Raw genomic sequence first — 21,668 nt, forward strand, 5'->3', positions numbered from 1 at the left:
AAAGAACAGCTATAAATAAATAGTTAATTAGAGAGCTCATTTGAGCAAATACTGTAACAACTTACATATAGTTTTGTGTTTTTCACTCTGCAAGACAAAAAATGTTGGGTTTAGTTGCCTGAGTTGTCTCAACACTCACGAATTTGCACAGGCATTTCTTGGAAAAGCCCTTGGAAAGCATGTTTCTCTGACACAGTGGAAATCTGAGCTGATATCTTGGAAACCTTACTCCTTGAGCTATTCATTGTACCAGGCAGAGCATCTTTTGTTTGAAGTCTTACACTTGGTAATCTTTTTAAAAGCAATGTTTTGTTTTGTTTTACCTCCCTGCCAAAATGAATGTGTTTTCTGTGAAAACGTTTTGATCAGTTGGCTTCTGTGATTTGCCTTTTTTAAATATGAGTCAGAAATTTATAATTTGTGTATAACAATGTAATAAGATTAAGATATTGAGGTGCTGTTATGTGGATGAAGATGAAAACAGAGCACAGCTATCAGTCTGTGAAATAACTCGCTAGGAGAAAACGCTAAATGATGTTTCCCAAGACCTTCCATTCGCCCACAAAAAGTAGTGATCTGGCATGGACAAGGAAAGGTGAGGGTGATTTTTCACTGTAGCAAAACTCAGTTTTATTGAGTACTTTAGAGTGTTTTGCAATTAGTATTTGTGATGTGGGTGTGTTTTTCTCTAGTGGAAATGGCCATTCCATCATGTTCATTTCATCCCTGGAGCTCTTCTACCTCAGTTCTTTAGCCAAGTTTCTGCTGCATGTCAACAATCCTTGATAAATTACATTCTTGTGATGCATCTTGACTCAGCAGCCTAATGGGTTTAACTGTGCAGCTTGCATTTGCAGGAGAGTCTGAGAAATGGGGGAGAAATTAAATTTGTTACGATTGCACAGTATCTGGTTAAGATCACTGCTATAATGAATATGAAACTGGTCGTGCAAACAGTCAAGTTCTTCAACACAGACATCTTACCTCCAGAAATGTCAGCAGCAATGCCAGAGATTCCCACAGCTGCATTTCTGGTAGAGCTGCGAATAAGTGTCAGTGGCTTTCATTCTGTGTTTGTTTTTTGTTTGGTTTTCTATTTTTTGAGTTCACATTTACTCAGGCAGCATTAAGAGCAAATGGAGTTGTAATCTGTGTTTGCTTTAAATCTACAGAGTGAAACAGTGGCCAGTCTTGACTGCATCTTAGCAATGCATTTTCAGAGACTGCTAAGAGCATTACTTGCGCAGTAAATGAGATCAGATAATTGGTTCAGCGGAACATTTGCTTAGAGAAGAAAAATAGTTTTGCATCTGGGCTTAGCAGGCTGATTGTGCCATTTTCTGGAGAGCCAGAAGGCTCATGGTTCTGTAAGATCAAGATCAGAACAACTGATGACAACTTTCTCAAAGAATCTATTTTTGAATGATTCTTGTATATACTTTCTTTTGACTTTTTTAGGTTTTGTAGCTTGTATTTAAAGTTCTGATAGTTTGGCCTTTGTTCATCCACACCCTTTTTTTGTTTTGTTGTTCTTAAAGCAGATTAAAAAGATTGACCAGAAACGTTGGCATATGGAAGTTAGCCCCTACTGCTTCTGTTGTCCCATCAGTTGCAGCTTATATCCCAGTAATTCAGCAGGCACAAGTGCTTCCAGTTAGGTAACAGGTTTATGTCTGACAGATTTCCAGAGCTTCACTTATGAAAATCCATTGATTTTAATTAACTTTGGGTTTCTGGGACATGAGACCAGTTTGTGTGATTTTTCTGAGTTGCTGCTGTTATTTTTTTTGATACATATAGGTGTGTGTATCTTTTTGATTGTTTCCTGGTGCTGTGGTCATCAGACACTGCACTTCCATTGAAATTAATTAAAACAATGAACCTTGAAAAAGTCAGCGTAACAGTGAGGCTGTTATTTAATCTATCCTGTTACAAGAGCTTGATAACCTTTTCTTTCCACATGTTAGACATCAAAGGAAGTGCTTCCCTTTCAAAGCTGCTAGCTTATCCCCTACAGAGAGCTCTCAGAAAAGTCACATGCTTCCCTTGTCTGTCTGAATCACAGAACGGCTTAGGTTGGTAGGAACCTTCAAGAGCACCTACTCCAACCTCCCTGCCATAGTCAGGGACACCTCTCAACTAGACTCGATGAGTGAACTAGACTTAATGAGGCTCAAGGCCTCATCCAACCTATCCTTGAACACCACCAGGGAGGAGACATCCACAATTTCCCCAGGCCATGTATTCCAGAGTCTTTCCACCCTTGTACTGAAGAAATTCCTAAGATCCAGCCTTAAACCTATTCTCCCTCAGCTTCAAACCATTCCCTCTTGTCTTATTGCTTATAAAAGTCCCTCTCTAGCTTTTCTGTAGGATCCCTTCAGGTATTGGAAGGCAGCTCTGAGGTCCCTCCAGAACCTTCTCTTCTCAAGAACAGAACAACAACCCCAGCTCCTTCAGCCTATCCTTATAGAAGAGGTGTTCCAGCCCTTGAGTCATCTTTTTTTGTGGCCTCCTCTGGACTTGTGGATATATAAGCACGTTCTGCCATCACAATTTTAGGGACTAATTTTTTTCTTCCCTTTTTTTTTTCATTAACAGGAAAATTAATCACCAGTGAGGAATAGTTTTACCATATCACTAATTTTGCACACTGATATTTCAAAGTAGCTTAAAGTCATGTTTGTGTGCCCTCAGAATTGTTAATTATCTAGACAAATCTAAGGAAACGGTGAGTGAATAATAGGGCAGATGAGTTAAAGAAGCTGAGTTTAAAATGAGTTGAGTTTAAAAGTGAATAGTCCTGTTTCCAATTGTTTTATTTTCATTTTTGTTTAGAGGTGGAAGAACTTTGAGATTGAATTCAAGCATTTGTATTCTCAGCATAGCACTAATCTGTGTAATAGTTAGGCTTTTCTTTTGTCATAGTAATCAGATGTTTTCTGTTGTCATCTTACATGTCCTAAAATGCATTTTACACTTATAGGCATAGTTGGTGTCACTAAGGTGTTGCTTTGCAGTTCTCTTCTTACTCTTATTTTTCATAATTTGGGTGAGACTATTTTCAGCCCCCTACTTTTGAAGTTCAGCTGTTGCAAACTCAAAGCAGGGGGAGAAGTTGTGATTTTTATGAAGTGTTACTTCATGAGTATTTGTCTGAAGCATTTGTGCATCCCTAGGTTTTGAAGTAAGGTGTAAAATGACATAAAAGGCAGTCTTTTTAGAACAGTTCTGATCCTTACTCTGTTAAATGCTTTCTTGCTCTCCTAAACCTTTAGCCCAGGTGTTTGCTGTATTGTGATGAAGTAGGATTGCCACATCTTGAGTAGTAAAGTGCCTGTTATCCTTGTGTCTACAGTTAGAGACCTCAGAAAAAAACCTAAAGGCAGGCAAGCAAAATGCTGTTGACACAAAGGCTTTACAGTCTTTGTTAACCAGTTGTTAGCCAGTAAAATTTGAAAGATGATAGGCAGCTTGTTAAGAAGCTGTTGAACTTGAACATGGCAAAAGTGGGGGGGAAACTCTTACATACTGGATAGCGTACAGAGATCTGCACTTGTGATGTTCGCTGGTGGAAAAGAAGCTTCTGCTTGTTACAAGAAAATCTTCTGTGCTTGGTGTAGATATGAACCTTTATTTTCCATTGCTTCTGGCAGCTATGTATTTACTTGGAGAAGCAGTGAGTCCTAGAAGAGAGGTTTGTTAAATGAAAAATATGTACAGATTTTTGTGTGTAATATGGAATATAATTTGTTTCAGGTACTGAGCAGTACAGCGAGTATACAGGCTATGCAGAAACATACCGGTGGGCAAGAAGCCATGAAGATAAAACCCCAAGGTAAAGTTCCATATAAATATTTCAAGTGAAGGAGTATATAAATTTTATACATTTGAAAATTTGATGCTCTGAATATTTTCTAGTATTTGCCTTAATAGAGAATTTGACTGTTTGATCCTGCTGTTTTCAGTAGAGGCAACAAGTTAAGGGTGTTATCTGGTATTGTGGAGATACCTCAGGTGCCTCAATGCAGCTGATATGTGGCAAAATAAGAATTAATATCATGAATCTGTGCAGAAAGTGGTTGAATCACTGTCCCTGGAAGTGTTCAAGAAAAGGCTGGACGAGGTACTCAGTGCCATGGTTTAGTTGACCGTCTAGGGCTGGGTGCTAGGTTGGCCTGGATGATCTTGGAGGTCTTTTCCAACCTGGTTGATTCTGTGATTCTCTGAAAGCTCTGAGCTTGTGAATTTATTCAGCAGTGTTGTTACAGTGTATGCACAAAATTATTCACATGCTATAGAAGCATGCATACTGTCCTCTCATTTGAATGTTGGAGAAAGACAGATGGCCAAACTGCTATTCTTTGACCTTGCAACATTCTTAATGGACTTAATAAGTAGTGCTGCATAATTAGATTTGTTTCACATTTATGCCCAAAGTCTAGTCAGAGTATTTCTAGATTTATAGAGAGACTTATCTCATTTCTGATGCTGTTTTCATCCCTGACCCACTCTTTTGTTGTCTGTTGTGAGTTCAGCTTTTCTAGCTTCTAACAGAAATTCTGCAAGGAATTGTTTTGGATCATGATTAGATGGTTAGTATTAAACAACTAATGTCATCCTTATTTCTTCTTCCAATTTAGGGATGAATGGCAGCGACGCTACACGGAAATTGTTGCTATAGATGCATTTCACTTCAGACGTTTCCTCGATCAGTTTAGTCCAGAGAAAATTAGAAGAGAGCTCAACAAGGCCAGTAACTTCTTACAGTGGCCTGCAGTTGAATGTTTATATACCTTTCCAAATATTTATGTATTGTTATCTTCAACTAAGGAAGTCTTTGCTTACTTGTGTCTCTTAGAAAAAGGTCTACCTCAGGGTTTTGTTGTCCAATATTGCAGCAGGATTTTATCAGATGGAAAGACTGGAAGAGCTGTATTTTGTGTAACTTTCAAAAATCCAAACAAAATTTGGATATACATTTTGTTAACTCTCCCCTGTCCTTTTAAATCACCATTAAGCTCTCTTCCCATGATTGGCTCTGCTGTATCCTGCTTAGCCCTGTCAAGAGTTGGAGGAGCCACTCTGTAAGGTGGAGAAGGTGCCTTGTGTTTTAACATGGTGTCAGTTCATAAATACAGTCCCACTTGCTTTTCTTCCACCTTTCTTGTTTGTACTGAGGACACTGGGAGTTTATCTTTTCATCTATTGATGTTTTCTTTGATCAGCTTCAGCTAGTCATTTATGTCTTATCTTTATTTGCACAACAGTTGTAAGCCACAATGTATATGGTAGATCAGGTCAGTTTTAATCCTTAAAACAAAACTTCTTGACTGGCATTCAGAACAGCACACTTTCTACTAAATTCTTACTTTAGTCACTATCAGTATGTATTCAAAGTCCTTAACCTTGCTGTGTTAGCTGTGTGTATACAAAACTCTGCTGCTCCAGTTGCTATGGTCTTAAGAGTCTTAGTTATTAGTTGTCATGCTGAAGAGCTCTGACGAGGAAAGCTGTAACAGCCCTGGGCACTTTTGTCTCGTGTGTTCTCTCTAGTTTGAGCTCTTGTCCTTAAATAAGGTAGTTGAGTTTCAAGATAGCTCCCACCCCTTCGTCTCTGCCCTAGACTATATGCTACATAACATTTGGGAACCTGGGGTTATTTTTCCAAGCTGTGGCAGAGTTTTTCATGTTACTTGTTCTTGCTTTGCTGCTGCTCCTTTTCTTGAAGCTAAAGTGGTCTTTTCCCAGATCTTGAGGTTCTACTTTTTCAGTGACTAGTAATTGCCAGCAGTGAGCTGTTTATAGTTCTGAAGCCTTAGCTTTCAACCTGTACCAGTGTTTTCAAGGCCTTTGTTCTCATCCTATGGATAAAGGTTCTCTCCAAACAAGGTGCCTACTATCCATATCCAGCTCATACATCAAATTCTCCTAAGTTGAAAATGAGCCAGAATGAGGACCTTGCATGGGTAGCGTAAGGCATAAGCATTGAGAGGTCTGTGGAGTGTTACAGCAGTGGCAATGCTGGTTTGACTCGGCAGTTGAGTACAAGGAGACTTGCAGAGTTGCACTGTATTGATGTGTTTATATTTGGGTTCAAAACTTTGTAATGATAAAGTCTGCTTAGCATGTTTCTGTGTTATAGATGCAGCTGGCCTCTGCTTTGGCTAGAGTGTTGTAAATAAAGGGCATAATACTACTGCTGTTAGTCTCTTGCTTTCTGTAGTATGAGAGGCTGTAAAATAGTATAAGGAGGATTTTAAATAAAGACAAACATAAGGCTGTGTGTTGTTAATTCTCAGCTGGAAAGGGAGACAGAATATACCAGAAAGCTCCTTTTTCCCCCCTCCCTCTGAAATGATGTAGTGCTGAAGGAATAATTTAATTTAGTTGTAAAACCTTAGCATCTTGGCTAACATTTGTCAGCTTGTTTCTTCGTGGTTGGTAATGAAATGAGGCCTGAAAAAGATAGTAAATAAATTCACTGTAGTAGGGAATTGTAATTTTGTACTAAGATATTACTGAAGCTTATAGAATTTATAATCTGCCTACAATTTCCAATGTTGTAGATTAGATTTGATTTTTAAAATAAGTTATGCTAGGTCCACACTCCTACACAGTGTGTCAGTTTGGTTGATGTTGTTAGATAAGGGCTGACTGGTATTTAAAGAAAATGTTAAGCCTGAGAATTGTCTGCTTACTACAGTAAAATTTCATTAAATGTATTGGAGGCTCTCTAATATTTTAACAAATCAAATATCTTGGAATGTACTATGAGCTTTCTCAGCTTGGTTAAAAAATACTAACCCTAAGATTTTTCTGGGATGTAAACAAGTTGATGGAACAAGCTGCAGCTCTATTTTTGTTATGATTTAATAAAATCATGACTCAGTAAATGTAGTATATGTACATAGGCTTGGAAATACAAATACATCGTATATTAACAGACAGAGCCCAGTGTCCAGAGGTTCTTTTGTTTGCCTGTTATTCTGTTAGACATTAGGAAAGAAGTGAAACTGATTCTTCTTATAATTTTTTATTTGCTTATAAGCCTCTATGATTTCTCCTTTTTAAGATCCATTTGCCTTAAAGAACTGCATGTTCTCTGTTAGAGGCAGCTGTCTGAGGGTGACCTCTTGTTTCTCATTCAACCCATACTCAAAAAAATCAGATAATTGGATTAATATTGTCTAAAGACAGATGTTCAGGAAAGGGGCAGGGGGGGAAAGATTGTATTTGATTTCAGCATTTAGATATGTAGATATATGTGAGAGATGTCACTGTACCATCCTTGCTAGCCTCTTAAGATTAAATTGCCTAATAAAGACTGACTAGCAATATTTTTTCTAATTCAAACTTCACTTCCCAAATCCTAAGGAACAGCTGACTTAGAATTGGGCTTGCAATTCCTCTTGTAAATGTCATTAAGCCTGTTTTTGATAGCTATCAACTGAAAAAAGACAGCTTCATATTTGACAAGAATGGTGTCCCTAAGAATTACAGTATCAGAACACTTGTTTCCGGTGGTGTTAACTGAGAAGTATGGATCAGTTTCATATTAAAACAAGCCAATTGTGAACATCACAACTTCAAAACAATATGATACTATATATTTGAAGTTGTGGCCAACCTACAGATTGCACAGGAAGCTTTCATATTGCTGTATTTCCAGGTGAAACCTATATGAATATGGTGCATTTTAGTTGCTTTTAAAAAACTATTACTACTTTAATCTCTGCCTTTTATTTGCTGGGAAAAACTTTATCTATTACTCTCCCTTACTGCTGAAGTCCTTCCAAGCATTTGTTGACTTTCTTATTGTCCAATGAGACAGTTTTTGTTCTCTGTGTCCTGGTGAATTGAGAAATGCATGTCTACTAAGTGGAAGCTGAAAAGAAAATGGGATCCTGTTGCAACAGCAATCCATTTCCCTCACTGGGAGGATGGTATTTGAAGAATTATTGTCCACACAGCCGAAGTAGCTTACTTGGTCCATTCTGATGAGATGAAATCATCATTCTGATGAGATCAGAATGAAGCCATTGGTACTCCAGTCTGTACCAGACACTTGTACCATTTCAATGAATTCTTGTACTATTGAGAATTCTGAAGACCTGTCCTGGTTTTGTATGCAAGAAATCCTTTGCCTTTATTCAAGATTTCGTAGTGAATATCACACTTCTTCCTCCTGTCCTCATTTATTGCATTAGATCTGTATTCTGAAGTGGCATTTTGTATTTTATTTTCAGTCCTGAGGAATTTTGGTAATACTGGACACAGCAGTTCAGCTGTGATGTGTGCTAAATGGGTGCAAAAGCAACAAACATCATACAATCTGACTATCCTGGACAGTTTCCCATAGCTAAGTTAAAAGCCCTGGGAGTCAGCATCTGTATCTAATTTTGAACTTAGATTCAAGTACAGGAAAATTTTTGTTCCCTTAAATTCTTGAGTGGTTAACCTTAAATTTAAAGGGATACTAATGATATATTGGAAGAGTTTGAATTTGGTATTCCTAGAAGACAATGCTGATTTATTGTTTCATCTTATTGTTTGAATTTATTACACCAGATTGCTTGTCAACTTCGTGTTACAACTCTTGCAGGCATACTGTGGCTTCTCTCGACCCAGTGTTCCACCTCAACATCTCTCTGCAATAGCCACAGGAAACTGGGGATGTGGTGCCTTTGGAGGGGACTCCCGATTAAAAGGTAAGTTATGGTTGTTCACGAATGTCCAAATGACTCAGCTTAGATTTTGGCTTTTTTTAGCTTGCTTTGTTTGTTTAAGTACTTTGTTCTGGTTTGTATTTTTGTTCTGAGTTACAAATTTTAGCCAAGAACCAGAATAGTAAACTGAATCATTAGCTTTGATCTGTAGGCTGTGAGTAATGTGACCTTGAACAATAAAAATGCACCCTGTGTTTAGTGCTGCTTTGCGTTTGAGGTAAGTACGCAATGGAGAAATGCTGGATTTACAAGCACCCTTAGCACTGAGACCTTCAAAAGCATGGATGTGTGATACTAGTTCACAAAAGTTCTGTCAGATGACCTTTCTGGAGCAGTCTTTTTAGATTATGCCTAACTCTGCAAAGCCATTTAAAGTTCCTGGGGATTTGCAAGACTTGCTGGCAATACTTAATGTTTAGTTTTACTCCTAATATACTGCTGTATGCCAGAGAAGTTTTCAGTCACTTAGACATGCTTCCTTCTTTCCTGACTTGCCTGCTCTATTGCTCACATCCTTGTATTCTTTTATTTTTAATTAGAGTAGTTAATTATGCAGCAGACATCACATGCCTACATTCATTAAGACTTCCCCATCAAGTCAAGAACTGATGAATCCTGACATTTAAATTGTTATCCTGATCCATATAGCTCTAAGTAGAAATTTCCATTTTTACTGTTTTTCAGACATTTGGAGAGTATTTCATTTTTGCTTTTCCAAACAGCTTTAGGTAGTTACATGGAGACAAGCAATAATCAGGCTACCAACTTCATAAGTTTTCTTAATGTGTTTTATTCACTGAGCATCTCTTTATTTTTGCAATGCTCATTGATTTCCTGACAGTTGTTTTTTGACTTCCATTAGATAAAATGGGTTGCCAAGTGCAGATTGTCAGTATCAGAAGTTGTATGTGCTTCAAGATCTGGTCTCACTTATTAGGAAGGTTTAATAAATGGTTTGATTTGCATAAGGCTTCCTTGTGGATGTGAACTGTAATATCACATGCATAGTTTTTAAATGTATGATAAAAAGTATGGCTCATCCAATCTAAGTCATTACTTGCTCCTCACTGAATTTATAGTAAGGATTGCTCACTGCAATGCTTTTAGCTACTCTCCTCATCAATCAGAGCTCAAAACTGAAGCATGCTGACAAAGAGCCACCAGAGCTGAGTCCATTTGGTGAGGTGATCCGTAAGACAAGTCATAGATGTAGACGAAGAAATGAGCTGTGAGATGTGGTACTTTGAAACTTGAGTATGAGCCCCAGGCAGAACAGGAGTGTGTAAAGATTTGATCTTCCTCTCTGTTCAATTTCAATTCAATGTTACAGTTTAAGCTTTCATTTATTTATTTTTTCATCTGGTTTTGGATCAACTTTTTTTTTCCCAAAGGCTGCAAGAATTAACAATAGCAAGTTAAAGTGCTGCTGATGTTAGAAAAGTGTATTGAAATATGTGTGTACTCTTAAGTCTTCTCATTTTTCTGCTAAACCTTACAAAGATAGACATGGCTTTAAGTTGCACTTAAGTGACTCTTCTTGTAAACTCATCTGAAGTTCTTAGTTGTTGCTGAAAATCCAGCACTTGCTAAAGAGAATTAAATGACAGTGATGTGCCATGGGATATGCAGCTAGCTGTTCAGTAGGTGACACTTTTCTCTGTGCTAATGCTGACTAGAAACAAGGTGGGTTCAGGATTTTATTGTAAACCATGAGCTACAAAAGGAGTTACAGTAGTTTGTGATGTGTGCTTTTCTGTCAGAGTGGAGTTGCATTTGATGTGTGATAACCAGACATAGTCTTTTCCAGTTCACATACGTTCCCTACACAATCTGGGCCCCTCAGTACAGGAAGGATGTTGAGGTGCTGGAACATGTCCAGAGAAGGGCAACAAAGCTGGTGAGGGGCCTGGAGCACAAATCCTATGAGGAGAGGTTGAGGGAGCTGGGCCTGTTTAGCCTGGAGAAGAGGAGGCTCAGGGGTGATCTTGTTACTGTCTACAACTACCTGAAGGGGCATTGTAGCCAGGTGGGGGGTGGCCTCTTCTGCCAGGTAACCAGCAATAGAACAAGGGGACACAGTCTCAAGTTGTGCCAGGGGAGGTCTAGGCTGGATGTTAGGAAGAAGTTCTTCACAGAGAGAGTGATTGGCATTGGAATGGGCTGCCCAGGGAGGTGGTGGAGGCACCGTCCCTGGAGGTGTTCAAGAAAAGCTTGGATGAGGCACTTAGTGCCATGGTCTAGCTGACTGGATAGGGCTGGGTGCTAGGTTGGACTGGCTGATCTTGGAGGTCTCTTCCAACCTGGTTGATTCTATGATTCTAATCATAAGTGTTCTAGAATGCTGTATAGGGTTATTCTGGCAGCTTAATGGTTTCACTTCAGTATAAACAAATTTCTTGCACTAAAAAATAGTCTTTCACACTTCATAGGGTGTCATACATCTTTAATTTCAGAATATGTTTTAGAAGACTCTGATATTGTCAGTACTGTGCCTTTGTGGAACCCAAATGAATAGCTTCTGTTACCTACACAGGTTTGACAGTGTATTGCAATAATAAAACTATTTCCATGGTTGAAAATCTTAACTGTTTCCTGTAACAGTCTTAAATATACATGCTTATCCTTTCAGAAGTAGTATCTGGATCTGTAACAGAGGCTTCAGAACCACCAAAGTATTTGCTGTAATTGGATATAAGTGGATAAGCACCACAATGCATTATGATTTTTTTAATGGATTAAAGAAACGTGATTGTGTATAAAATACTGTTTCACTGAAGGTCATGGCTGATGCAGACACCAAAGGAACCAAAAAAAATCTAGCTTTGTAAATTCAAGACATAGTATGTGAAAAAAACAGATTCCAGCTAAATCAAGGCTATTTCAGAATGATTTTAGTATGAACTTAAAGACTTTCAATAATGAAAACAAAAGTTTCTGCAGCTGGGAGAAGTTGGAGGAAGTTGTCTTGCTTTCACAACCAGAGGGTGATTTAATAGTTACTAGCTGCAGAAACACCGTGGAGAAGTTGCTTCATTGAAAACACAAAGGAGATGATGGAGGCATCTCGCAACTATGTAAATGTAACTAAAAGTTGTGAGAAAGAGCTCTGTAGTTGAGTTAGTATTTGTATTTGAGAAAATAAAATTCCATAGGAAGGCTGCCATCAGCATTTAAAGACCCTTGTAGGATTGGTGGGAGACAGAGCAAGCACCTGCCTTGCATCATGTAAATATATGTGATATTGAGGTGCTGCTGTGATGATACTGCAGTTCTGATCTTACGCAGTAGTCAAGGGCTTGGGGAGGACTGGGTGTTCTGCCTTCTGTGCCACTGCTGTGCCTGCAGCAGTGGAATTCTGCTCTGCTTGCCCCAGCTCTGCCTCTACTGTCACTTCTCCTCCCTCTGCTTTCTGGATTTGAGCTGCACTGCCACAGCAGTTCAACAGCATGGAGTCCATGGTGAAAACAACCTTTCCACTTACTAAAAGGGACTAGAAATTGTAGGGCTTGTGAGGATAGCTGGGTCCCAGAGGGATTTGGGTAATGCTTCTGTCACTCTCGCTATGTCATAGAAGAAGGTATGACAGCATAGCCAATTGTTTCAGGTGTGAGTCTAGGAGAGTTAAATAGCATCACATCAGCTGGGTGCAAGGAGCAAGAGAGCCCTCATCCATCCAGTGCCCTGTACCCAGAGACTCCATTGCCTCAGCAGCATGGAAATTTCACATGCTATTATGTCATTAATGCCCAGAAGGTTGTGAGGCCTAATTCGTGACAGAAAATTTGACCCTTGGTTCATAAGATTTACCAGCAATTCAAAATAAACAGGAGGGAATTTTAATATATTCTGTAAACTGAAGCTGTACTGTTTGTTTGGAATGAATAATAAGAATCATTAGGTTCTATTCCCCTGTGCCAGCAAATTAGACCCTTTAAAAGCTGAACTACTGAAGCTTTACCAAATCTAGAGTTGCTTCAGTAGTTTAATTAACATATCATTCCCAGATTGAGATTAATTTCACATGTGAATGATGTCATTTATAATGTTAGCTGTGGGTTTGCAATAAAGGTTGGGCTTTTTTAGAGTGAAGAATGCAGTCTTTTATTAGATCTGTTGAAAAATGTTCAAGACAGTTGAGCTGAGCCATGATCAGCTTTCTATTTAGTTTCCACTAGTAGGTGGAAATGCAGTGCATGTGCTATTTTACTTAAAATTAATCTTTAAAAGGACAATATTAATCACATTTTAATTAACTCTGCTTACTGGGTAGAAAAAGGAAAGAATTAATATCAGAGCTGTACCCATAGGCTCTGAAATAAGACAAGTCACAATAGATTAAATATTTGCTGGGGTCCATTATTTGCCCTGTTCTAGCATTACCTGAAATGAAGATGTGATTGATTGCATGCATCTGTGACACTCCAGCCTCACAGTACTGCTTGGTGGAAAAGCTGTGCTGCTGTTAACAGTTTGGTGTTCTCTACAAGGGTTTTTCTTCTCCCCTTGCTTGTTCTTGGCTGCGTAGTCTGATGCCTTCCCTTGCATCAGCACTGGCCCTTAGCAAAGCCTTCATTCAGCCAGTTCCACTGCATATCTAGCAGAAAACAATTAGCTTTTATTGTTTGGTTGTATAACTTTTCTGCCAAGTTGCTGAATGGGATTGGCTCATTGAGATGTCTGATGATAACCAGAGAGCTGCAGAGCAGTCAGGAAGTGGGTGAAAAGGGAGAAAATGTAGCTGGACTAGAACTACTTTCTGCAGTTGCAGTGGGTCATGAGGTTGGCTTAGCTGGACCATTGTTCAATACTCTGGATGATTTCTCAAAATTAATCTTGAAAAATCTGTTTCCAAGATTGGAAATAAAACCAAGGATGCTTCCTTATGGTTAATGTTCAAAGTAGACTTTGCTTTTCTATTCACAGAATTTGGTATAAAGCTGAAAGTTAAATAACCTGAATTACACTTCTGGCATCACCACTCACTTTTGTAGGTCAGAATGAGACACCATATTCCATTCTGTTTACTTCTACAGGTAAGGTAGACACCTTAAATTGTGCAGTAAGAGGCTGCAGAACAATAGGTCCCTTAGAAGCTGCAAGTTGAGTTAGCTCTCGTTTTGTGTATCTAGTGTAAGAATTGGCTCCACTGCTTCTGAAGGGTGTCAGAGAATGGAAACTGAATTGCTTATGGATGTATTTTACCCCACTATTTGTGACTTGATGCAAGCAGCTTGAATTAGGATATGCTGTTGGATAATTAATGGCTGCATGCTGCTTAGGGACAGACAAGGACCCCAAACATCCCTTTGATTTTTATCACATTGCTTATCTGTAAAGAAAGAGTGGTTGTCACTAGTGACTCTAGCAGAGTTCTTCAGTGCTCAGAGCCATAATAGAGTCATAGGATGTTAGGGGTTGGGAGGGACCTCCAGGGATTATCGAGTCCAATTCTCCTGGCAAAGCAGGATCACTTAGGGCAGACCACACAGGAGTGCATCCAGGTGGGTTTTGAAAGTCTCTGGAGGAGAGAAGTGCACAGCCTCTCTGGGCAGCCTGATCCAAGGGTCTGTCACCTTCAGTAAAGATGTTTCTCCTTAGGTTGAGGTGAAACTTCCTGTATTCCAGCTTGCAACTGTTGTTCCTTGTCCTGTCGTCAGGTGCCACCAAAAAGAGACTTCATCTTGACATCCTCTCCTCAGATATATATAGACATTAGTAAGATCCCCTCTCAGCCTTCTCAAGACTAAACAGACCCAGTCCTCTCAACCTTTCTTCATAGGAGATATGTTCAAGTCCCCTTAATCATCTATGCATTCTCTCCAGTAGATCCATGTCTCTGGAAATAATACTTTATCAATTTTTCAAACTCCTTTGCAGTGTTCACCTGATAATGGGTGATAGGATTAGTTGCTGTAGCCTTTGTTTTAGTTTTCCCTTCAGCAAATCATTGTACCCTGTATTCATTTAAGTGATCCCTGGGGTTTTTTTGTTTTGTTATTTCAGCCTTAATACAGATACTGGCAGCTGCTGAAGCTGGACGTGATGTTGTTTACTTTACCTTTGGAGATGTGGAGCTGATGCGGGATATTTACAGCATGCACACTTTCCTCTGTGAGAAGGGCCAAACTATTGGTGAGCATAAAGAAATCTTGTGCAGCAGAGACTTAACTATCTCTGTAAGTGAAAGCTGTCCAATAAGAATTGCTCTCATCAAGTCCTGAACACAAGCAAGCAGGTGTCAGTTTGTTTATACCAGTTTCAGAGTGGGGAGCACTTCTGATTGAGGCTCAGCTGCATAATATTTGTCTGCTTGAAGACTTCTAGAATCCTTTTCTAATTCACTTGGGAGTTACACTCAGGAATTTGGAAAATAGATTTGGTACACAAAACTTTAAACTCTTTAAAAAGAGAAAATGTGCTTACACATTCTTGGTATAGATTTGTCTTAGTGATTCTGGCTTGATCCTGCAAGATGCAATCAGAGAGTGATTTGCCATTGGAATGGGCTGCCCAGGGAGGTGGTGGAGTCACCATCCTTGGAGGTGTTCAGGAAAGGACTGGATAAGGCATTTAGTGCCATGGTCTAGATGACTGGCTAGGGCTGGGTGTTAGGTTGGACTGGATGACCTTGGAGGTCTCTTCCAACCTGGTTGATTCTATGATTCTATAAGAAAAGCAGTGTATCCATTGCCTCATTATAATTGTTCAATGCCTTTACTTTCTGGCACAGAAACACAAGTCTAGATAATTGCAGTCTGTTTGTACATAATACTTAGGCTACCTGATATTCAGGTAGCTTATGCAGAAAGCCCAGGAGAAAGCTGTGAGAGCCCACCCTATATTCTGAACAAGCTTAGAAACAGTCATATTGCCCTTAAATAGTTGTCTACCTCCTCTTTCACTGCTCATTTAAAGACACATTCCTAGCCTCTGTCTTGGTGTGAGAATGCATTTCTGGTCATCATTTGCAACTGTGCAGTCCTTATATAACATGGTTTTAATGTTTTAATTTTATTTTTAAGGGGACATTTACAGGCTGTTACTGAGATATTACAATGAAGAATGCAGAAGCTGTTCTACTTCAGGACCAGATGTCAAGTTGTACTCTTTCATATACAACACCGTTGAGTCCTGTGCAGATTCTACTGATGATGATGAAGAAAAAGGGTTGTGCATTGAGGATTAAAATACATGTCTTTGATCAGAATATTGTTCATCTCCTCCCACTGGTCTATTGTGTGGATTGCTGGGTATAATGTATGAATTGGCTTAATTTAATATATATTGACTGCATTGGTAGTTACGTGTAACACCCAAAGAAAACCCACGCTGGAGACACAAGATTCTTTTGTTTTGATGGTTTCATGCATTAAAACTTTGTTCATATGTGTATAGAAAAAGATTTCTTTGGCCATCTGGCTTGCATTTTCTGCTCTCCTTTGCCTTTATTTTTGAAAGACTTTTCATGCAAGCTTAGTGCTGGAGAACAGGCAGTCGTGAAACTCCAGGGATCATTTTAGAGAGAAGCATTGGGATGATCATATTGAAAATTGTCATCATTTGATGACCTTCTTAAGACTGCCACAGTGTCTTCATTATTCTTACCAACGTTTTTATTCATGTAACTTTAAATATCCTGGTTTAAGTCTATTTTTTGTAACAAATGGTTGAAAGCTTCTAGAGGAGCTATAATGCGTTCCAGAGCTGCACTGTCTCTATCAAGTCAGACACAAAAGTTAGTATGAAGTAGGGAAACATCGAAATGTGGGAAACTGAGAAGTTTGACCAAAGTTAGAAGCAGAGGAAAATATTTTGACATGAAACTCCTCAGTGTCATTTCGTTGGTGCTATCTGTTACAATACTGAACAAGGTCTTAGGCATGTCAGTATAAGGGAAGTTTCCCTAGGTTCACTGTTGACAATATCATTTGAATTAAGGTCTGTTAGCTGTATTTATTTTGTCATATCAGTTTTTTACTGCAGTATGCATATATGTGAGTATAAGATCCCCATGGGATAACATGAGTGAGGGAATGGAAATCACATATCAGCAGGATGAAATTCTCTAGGCTATAGACAAGAGCATGAGCTCAATAGGAGTTTGCACCGTTGCTTTTTCAGGTGTGTGAACATTGCCAATGAAGAGAGGGCAAAAGATGTGTAAAACTCTGCTATTACTATCTCTGTGAATACCAAATTAGTCTTGTTGTAGTACATTAATAGTTTACACAAACCTGCAGATACATCTGTGATAGAACTTTTTTTCCAGGTCTACATACAATGAAAGATTTGTCTATTAGTGGTTTAAACACAGTTTAAGTCTGTGAGGGCTGCTGCAACCAGTTTTGCAATGCAAGTAAAAACCACAGCAGGAAACATAGTGAGCTGTGGCTCTAGCATCAACAAATGCTATGGGTTAGTGTCAGATAAAACCTCTCCAAATGCAACACAGTAATTAAATGCTGCTGGTAGTATGGCTTACAAAACGCTCACTTCTTGAGTTGCTGTGGTGGAAGCAATAGCAAAGAGTTTGGGTCATTTATAAACACCTCCAGAGTGCTGCATTTGCATTCATGTTGAATGACCAGATTGGAAGCATGGTGTTTGGATGGTGACAGACATAGCAGTTTGTTTCTTCCTCCTCCTGCCACCAGCAGTAGTTTTCTCTACCCTCATCTGTTAGGAGGAAAATATTTGGGATGGAATGTCAGGTGTTTTTCTGTGTTTGCAACTTTCACTTTCAGAGCTAGTGGAAATCTTTTTTCCTACTCCTAATGTGTCAGTTTTGGCTCACGTTCTGGCAAAAGAAATAACACTGTTTTCTGCTGAGCTCTCACTTGGCATTTAGGATCAACTATGATAATGCTTCTGGATGCATTGCTGCTGCTGAGAAATGTACCTTGTTAATTAAGACAAGTGATGGAAAACTGGTGCTATCTGCCAAACTTTCTTCACCTCAGTACTCAGGATTTCCTATAGAAAAGGTGAACAGAATTGATTCCTAAACTGGAAGGAATTATAGCAAAAAGCTTTAGGTGGCTAGATGTGACCTCCTCTTTACTGTAAGTAAATACATCTTCATTAGTGCAATATTTATTTTCATTGTGAGGGGAAGCGATTGGTCAGGTATGGAAATTGTACCAAAATAAGATGGCATAAAATTGTTCAGCTCTGGAAGCAGAAAGATATTTTTAGCTTTGAGAAGAATCTCTATAAAGATGATGTTATAGGGTATCCAGTTAAGAGAGTGTTTGCAGTGTCCAGTGTTTCCAGGACAATGCTAGTCATTTTATTCTGTCTGCATTTTCACTGATATCTGAGGATTTTCAGACATGGGGAAGAATGCCTTTTATTTGAGATTAGGATGTGTTTGCTATGCTTTTTATTTCCCCTCTGCATGGGCAGAAGAAAGGAAGATAATGATTCATTTTCTGTTTACTGTGTCACCTGAATGAGTGATATATCCTGCGTTCTACTGTGTGTCACTGAACTTGTAAAGGACAATGTCATAAGAACACTTGGAGGATAAATTCATTGTGGACAGGATGAAGATATTGTTTTTTTGGTTGCTCTAGGGAGGCATTTAAGCAAGTTAGCCTCAAGCTGTCAAATTCACAACGGTGTTACATTCCCATGACTTCTTAAATCAGTTTAGAGCTAAACTGCTCAGAATGCTGCAGGTGGAAGCAGGAATTTTGCATTGGCCCAGTATGTGTTCTACATCTTTCTTTTTCCCTCTACCACCATTTATAAACAACTTAACACATTAGCTGGAGATGCCTCTTGGTACTCTGTTTGAAGTAGCATGGAATGGAGATGCCAGTACAGCCTAGTAAGCTTCAGTTTCACTCTTCTAGAAACCTAGTTATGAAGCATTCCTTGGTGGGTTTTTTTGTTGGTGGTGGTTTTGTTTGTTTGGGGTTTTTTGAAAGGGAATTTATTACTTTAGGGCTGTTTGCTATATGATTTGAAATAAACTTCCTACCAAAACTTCTGTTTTATACTTTTTAGCAGCTAAATTGAACACTCAGTATGAAATAATGGCAGGCAGTCATGTAGATTGCAGTGTTGCCTCATAGTCAAGTTTGATATTGGAGCACTTCTGTTTATTTACAGCTCTTGCTGTAAATTCCTCAATTCTGAGGTGTTCTTATCTAATGATGAGTACCTATTAGTGTATATATTAATTTATAAACTGTTGGAAGTGTTCCTGACATTCTTCTGACCTTACAGTTTATGCACCATTACATCCTATTGATTTTTCTGGATCTGTATGCTGATGTTTACATAATTTTGTAGGAATACAATTAAAAAGCTGCAACTGAAGCAATATTGTGTGCTTTGTTTTGTGATAGACTTTCCAGGACAGTCTTTGAATGTACATGGCACTAGTACAGATAGTTCTATCAGTAAATCTAATTATTCAAGTATTTTGACACATAAAATGTAGCCAAGTAATTTATTCTTTCTGTACAGTATTGTAGTGGTTGCTCCCCTCTGGCATAGCAATGTAAAAGGCAATAACTACTATAAACTGGAAGGGTGTTAGGATGAACGTGGGATTTCATACAGGTGTGTGTGGCCATATGGAGATACTTTGATGTTAATTCCCAATTTGCTTTTGGTAAGCAAGTCAGTTGTTATTTTTTGAACTTCATAGAGAATATAAAACTGAATCAAAGTTAATAAAATCCTAAAAAGATGTAACTAATAGGTTGCATGTACTGTAAACACGAGACTGACGTTCTCCTGCCTGGTGCAGCCAGTGTTCTGTATGCTGGATCTCAGTTCATCCTCATGGTTTGCTGTTCCTGGTTTTACTTTTAATTCTTTTCATGCACATAGGCAAAATGGTAGTGCTCTCTGTAAGAGGTTGTTTGAGTTTTGGCTAGCCTAGAGATGACGGACTTGTAGCATGGTGACTGGTAGAGTAGGTTTGATGCCATTTGTGTTGTAGCCCATAAATTCCAGGTGATGTGGGAACGGGAAAGGTGCTCCCACTCTGCTGCTGCAGTGGGGAAGCAGCTGCCAGTTTGCTGTCCCAGGCTGTCACTCATCTAACCAGCAAACATCCTCAGGAATATGCTTTACTAATTCTTAGTAGGAGGTTGTGGAGATAAACTCCTTAGAGACCAAGCACAATTGCAAGGGCTGCTTTTCCCATTGTTCTCCACTGCAAGCCACTGGCGTCCCACCTATGTCATTACTTCGATGGAGAAGTCTCAGACAGCTGCATTTCACAGCTTTTGACATTGTATTCCAAACAGGCTGTCCCTTCTCAGCCTAAGCAGATTGCTGTGACAGGACAGACTTGGGGATACCCAGATAAGCTCTGTAAGGTTCACTGATGTATTTGTGTGTCAGCCAGTGTAGCGTTTCTCCTGGATAGATAGTGGGGGTTCTCTAGTAAAAATTGGCAAGAAGTCTCCTTTCCTTATTCTGTGCTACATTTTTAAGAGTGAGAACATCCATAAAATCATGGAAACTGCAAGCTGTCAGAAGTTGGTGGGTTTTAACTAAGAATTGAGTATTTATGATCTTGTTTTGTGCTAACAGCATTTCATGCTCATTTATCATTGCTTAAGTGAGTGTGACCTGAAAGCTGCATAGGAGGTATCTGTCACTGATAGCTCCATTACAGCAATGCCATCAATTTCTGCTTAACTGAGCTGTCAGCTGGGGTTACATTACAGGGTCCTGGTAAGTGGCACTTGGCAGGCAGTGAGAGGAAGCGCTGGTGTGTTCCAAGTCCTCTTGGTTAATGCTGTAGTACTCTTGCTATTCAGTGTGGGCAGGTGGATGTACACTGTGTGCTCTGCTTGCCAAGTGATACCCATACTGCAGAGCTTAAAGAAGCTGCTACAGAGTGCAGGTCAGCAATGCATAGTTAATCAGATGTAGACCTAAAAAGCACAGGACAATGCAACCTGTGAACAATAGAGATACTGCACTGTCTTTACAGTCTGTGTTTGGCTGATATCCCCAGTGTACATACTCCAGCCTTTAGATCTTTTGATCAAATGAAACAAAATCCCTCTCATCACCTACCTGTCCACCACCACCACCAAACACACAGGTTTTTGGTTGGTTGTTTTTGGTTTGGTTTTGGTTTGTTTTTTTTTTCAATGGGAAATTGAACAGGTGATGCTTAAAACCAGGAGGGTTTCTTGCTTAGTTTTTTTTGTTTGGAGTTTGTTTTGGTTTGAGGTTTTTGGGGTGCTTTTGTTTTGATGGGTTTTTTTTAGTGTCTAAGTTAAAGACTGATGTTCAGATTTTCAGAGCAATGGGATATGAGGGGATTTCTTTGAGTGTTTAATGGTAAAAGGCTCCCCAGTAAGATTGTGGAGTCTCTCTCTGGAGAGAGAAGACCTATCTGTATGCATTCATGTGCAACCTGCACTAGATTATTATATGGTCCTGCTGTGGCAGTGGGGGTGGACTCAGTCTCCACAGGTCCCTTCCAACCCCTAACATCCTGTGGTCCTGTGAAAAGTCTTATTAGGAGAAAAGCCCAAACTCCTCTTTCTGCCCGAGTAGTAATTGTTGGTTTGTGTAAGTCTCTTGAGGAACGTGTGTCATGTGCAGGTAACTATACCTACCTACCCTGTACAGAACTTTCCACAGCCACTGTCTGCCCTGGAAAGTTCAATTCACTGTCAGCTTGCCTTCTGCAACTGCCTTGAATTCTTATACCTACTAGAACTGCTTCCTTTCTTTCAATTCAAGTCATCAAAATGAGATTCTGCACAGATAATTCACAAAATAGCAAAAAAACCAAACCCAGGTTTGTCTTTGAAGCCCACTTTTGGAGTTACTGAGAAACAATGTAGTGCCACACAAGAAGCTACCAGTTTTAATGCAAGATGTAGGTGTCTGTATTAGCATTTAATCATTATCCCTGCATGAAACATTGGACTTAAGTTCCAAAGACTGGGGGTT

The 21,668-nt window shown here is 39.2% G+C and overlaps 1 protein-coding gene across 2 annotated transcripts in view; it reads left to right on the forward strand.

Annotated features, from left to right (window-relative positions):
* The window catches only part of PARG (poly(ADP-ribose) glycohydrolase), a 68,499-nt gene extending 49,444 nt beyond the window's left edge, over window positions 1-19,055 (forward strand). For both annotated transcript variants that reach the window (XM_064145378.1, XM_064145376.1), the window contains exons 14-18: window positions 3,760-3,838; window positions 4,644-4,752; window positions 8,606-8,711; window positions 14,733-14,861; window positions 15,752-19,055. In XM_064145378.1, the coding sequence (XP_064001448.1) occupies window positions 3,760-3,838; window positions 4,644-4,752; window positions 8,606-8,711; window positions 14,733-14,861; window positions 15,752-15,915 (587 nt within the window). In that variant the 3' untranslated portion in view covers window positions 15,916-19,055. The remainder of the gene's footprint in view (window positions 1-3,759; window positions 3,839-4,643; window positions 4,753-8,605; window positions 8,712-14,732; window positions 14,862-15,751) is intronic.
* Window positions 19,056-21,668: the final 2,613 nt, after the last annotated feature.

The sequence above is a fragment of the Pogoniulus pusillus genome, chromosome 6 (assembly GCF_015220805.1).
Source record: "Pogoniulus pusillus isolate bPogPus1 chromosome 6, bPogPus1.pri, whole genome shotgun sequence".
NCBI classification, from domain to species: domain Eukaryota; kingdom Metazoa; phylum Chordata; class Aves; order Piciformes; family Lybiidae; genus Pogoniulus; species Pogoniulus pusillus.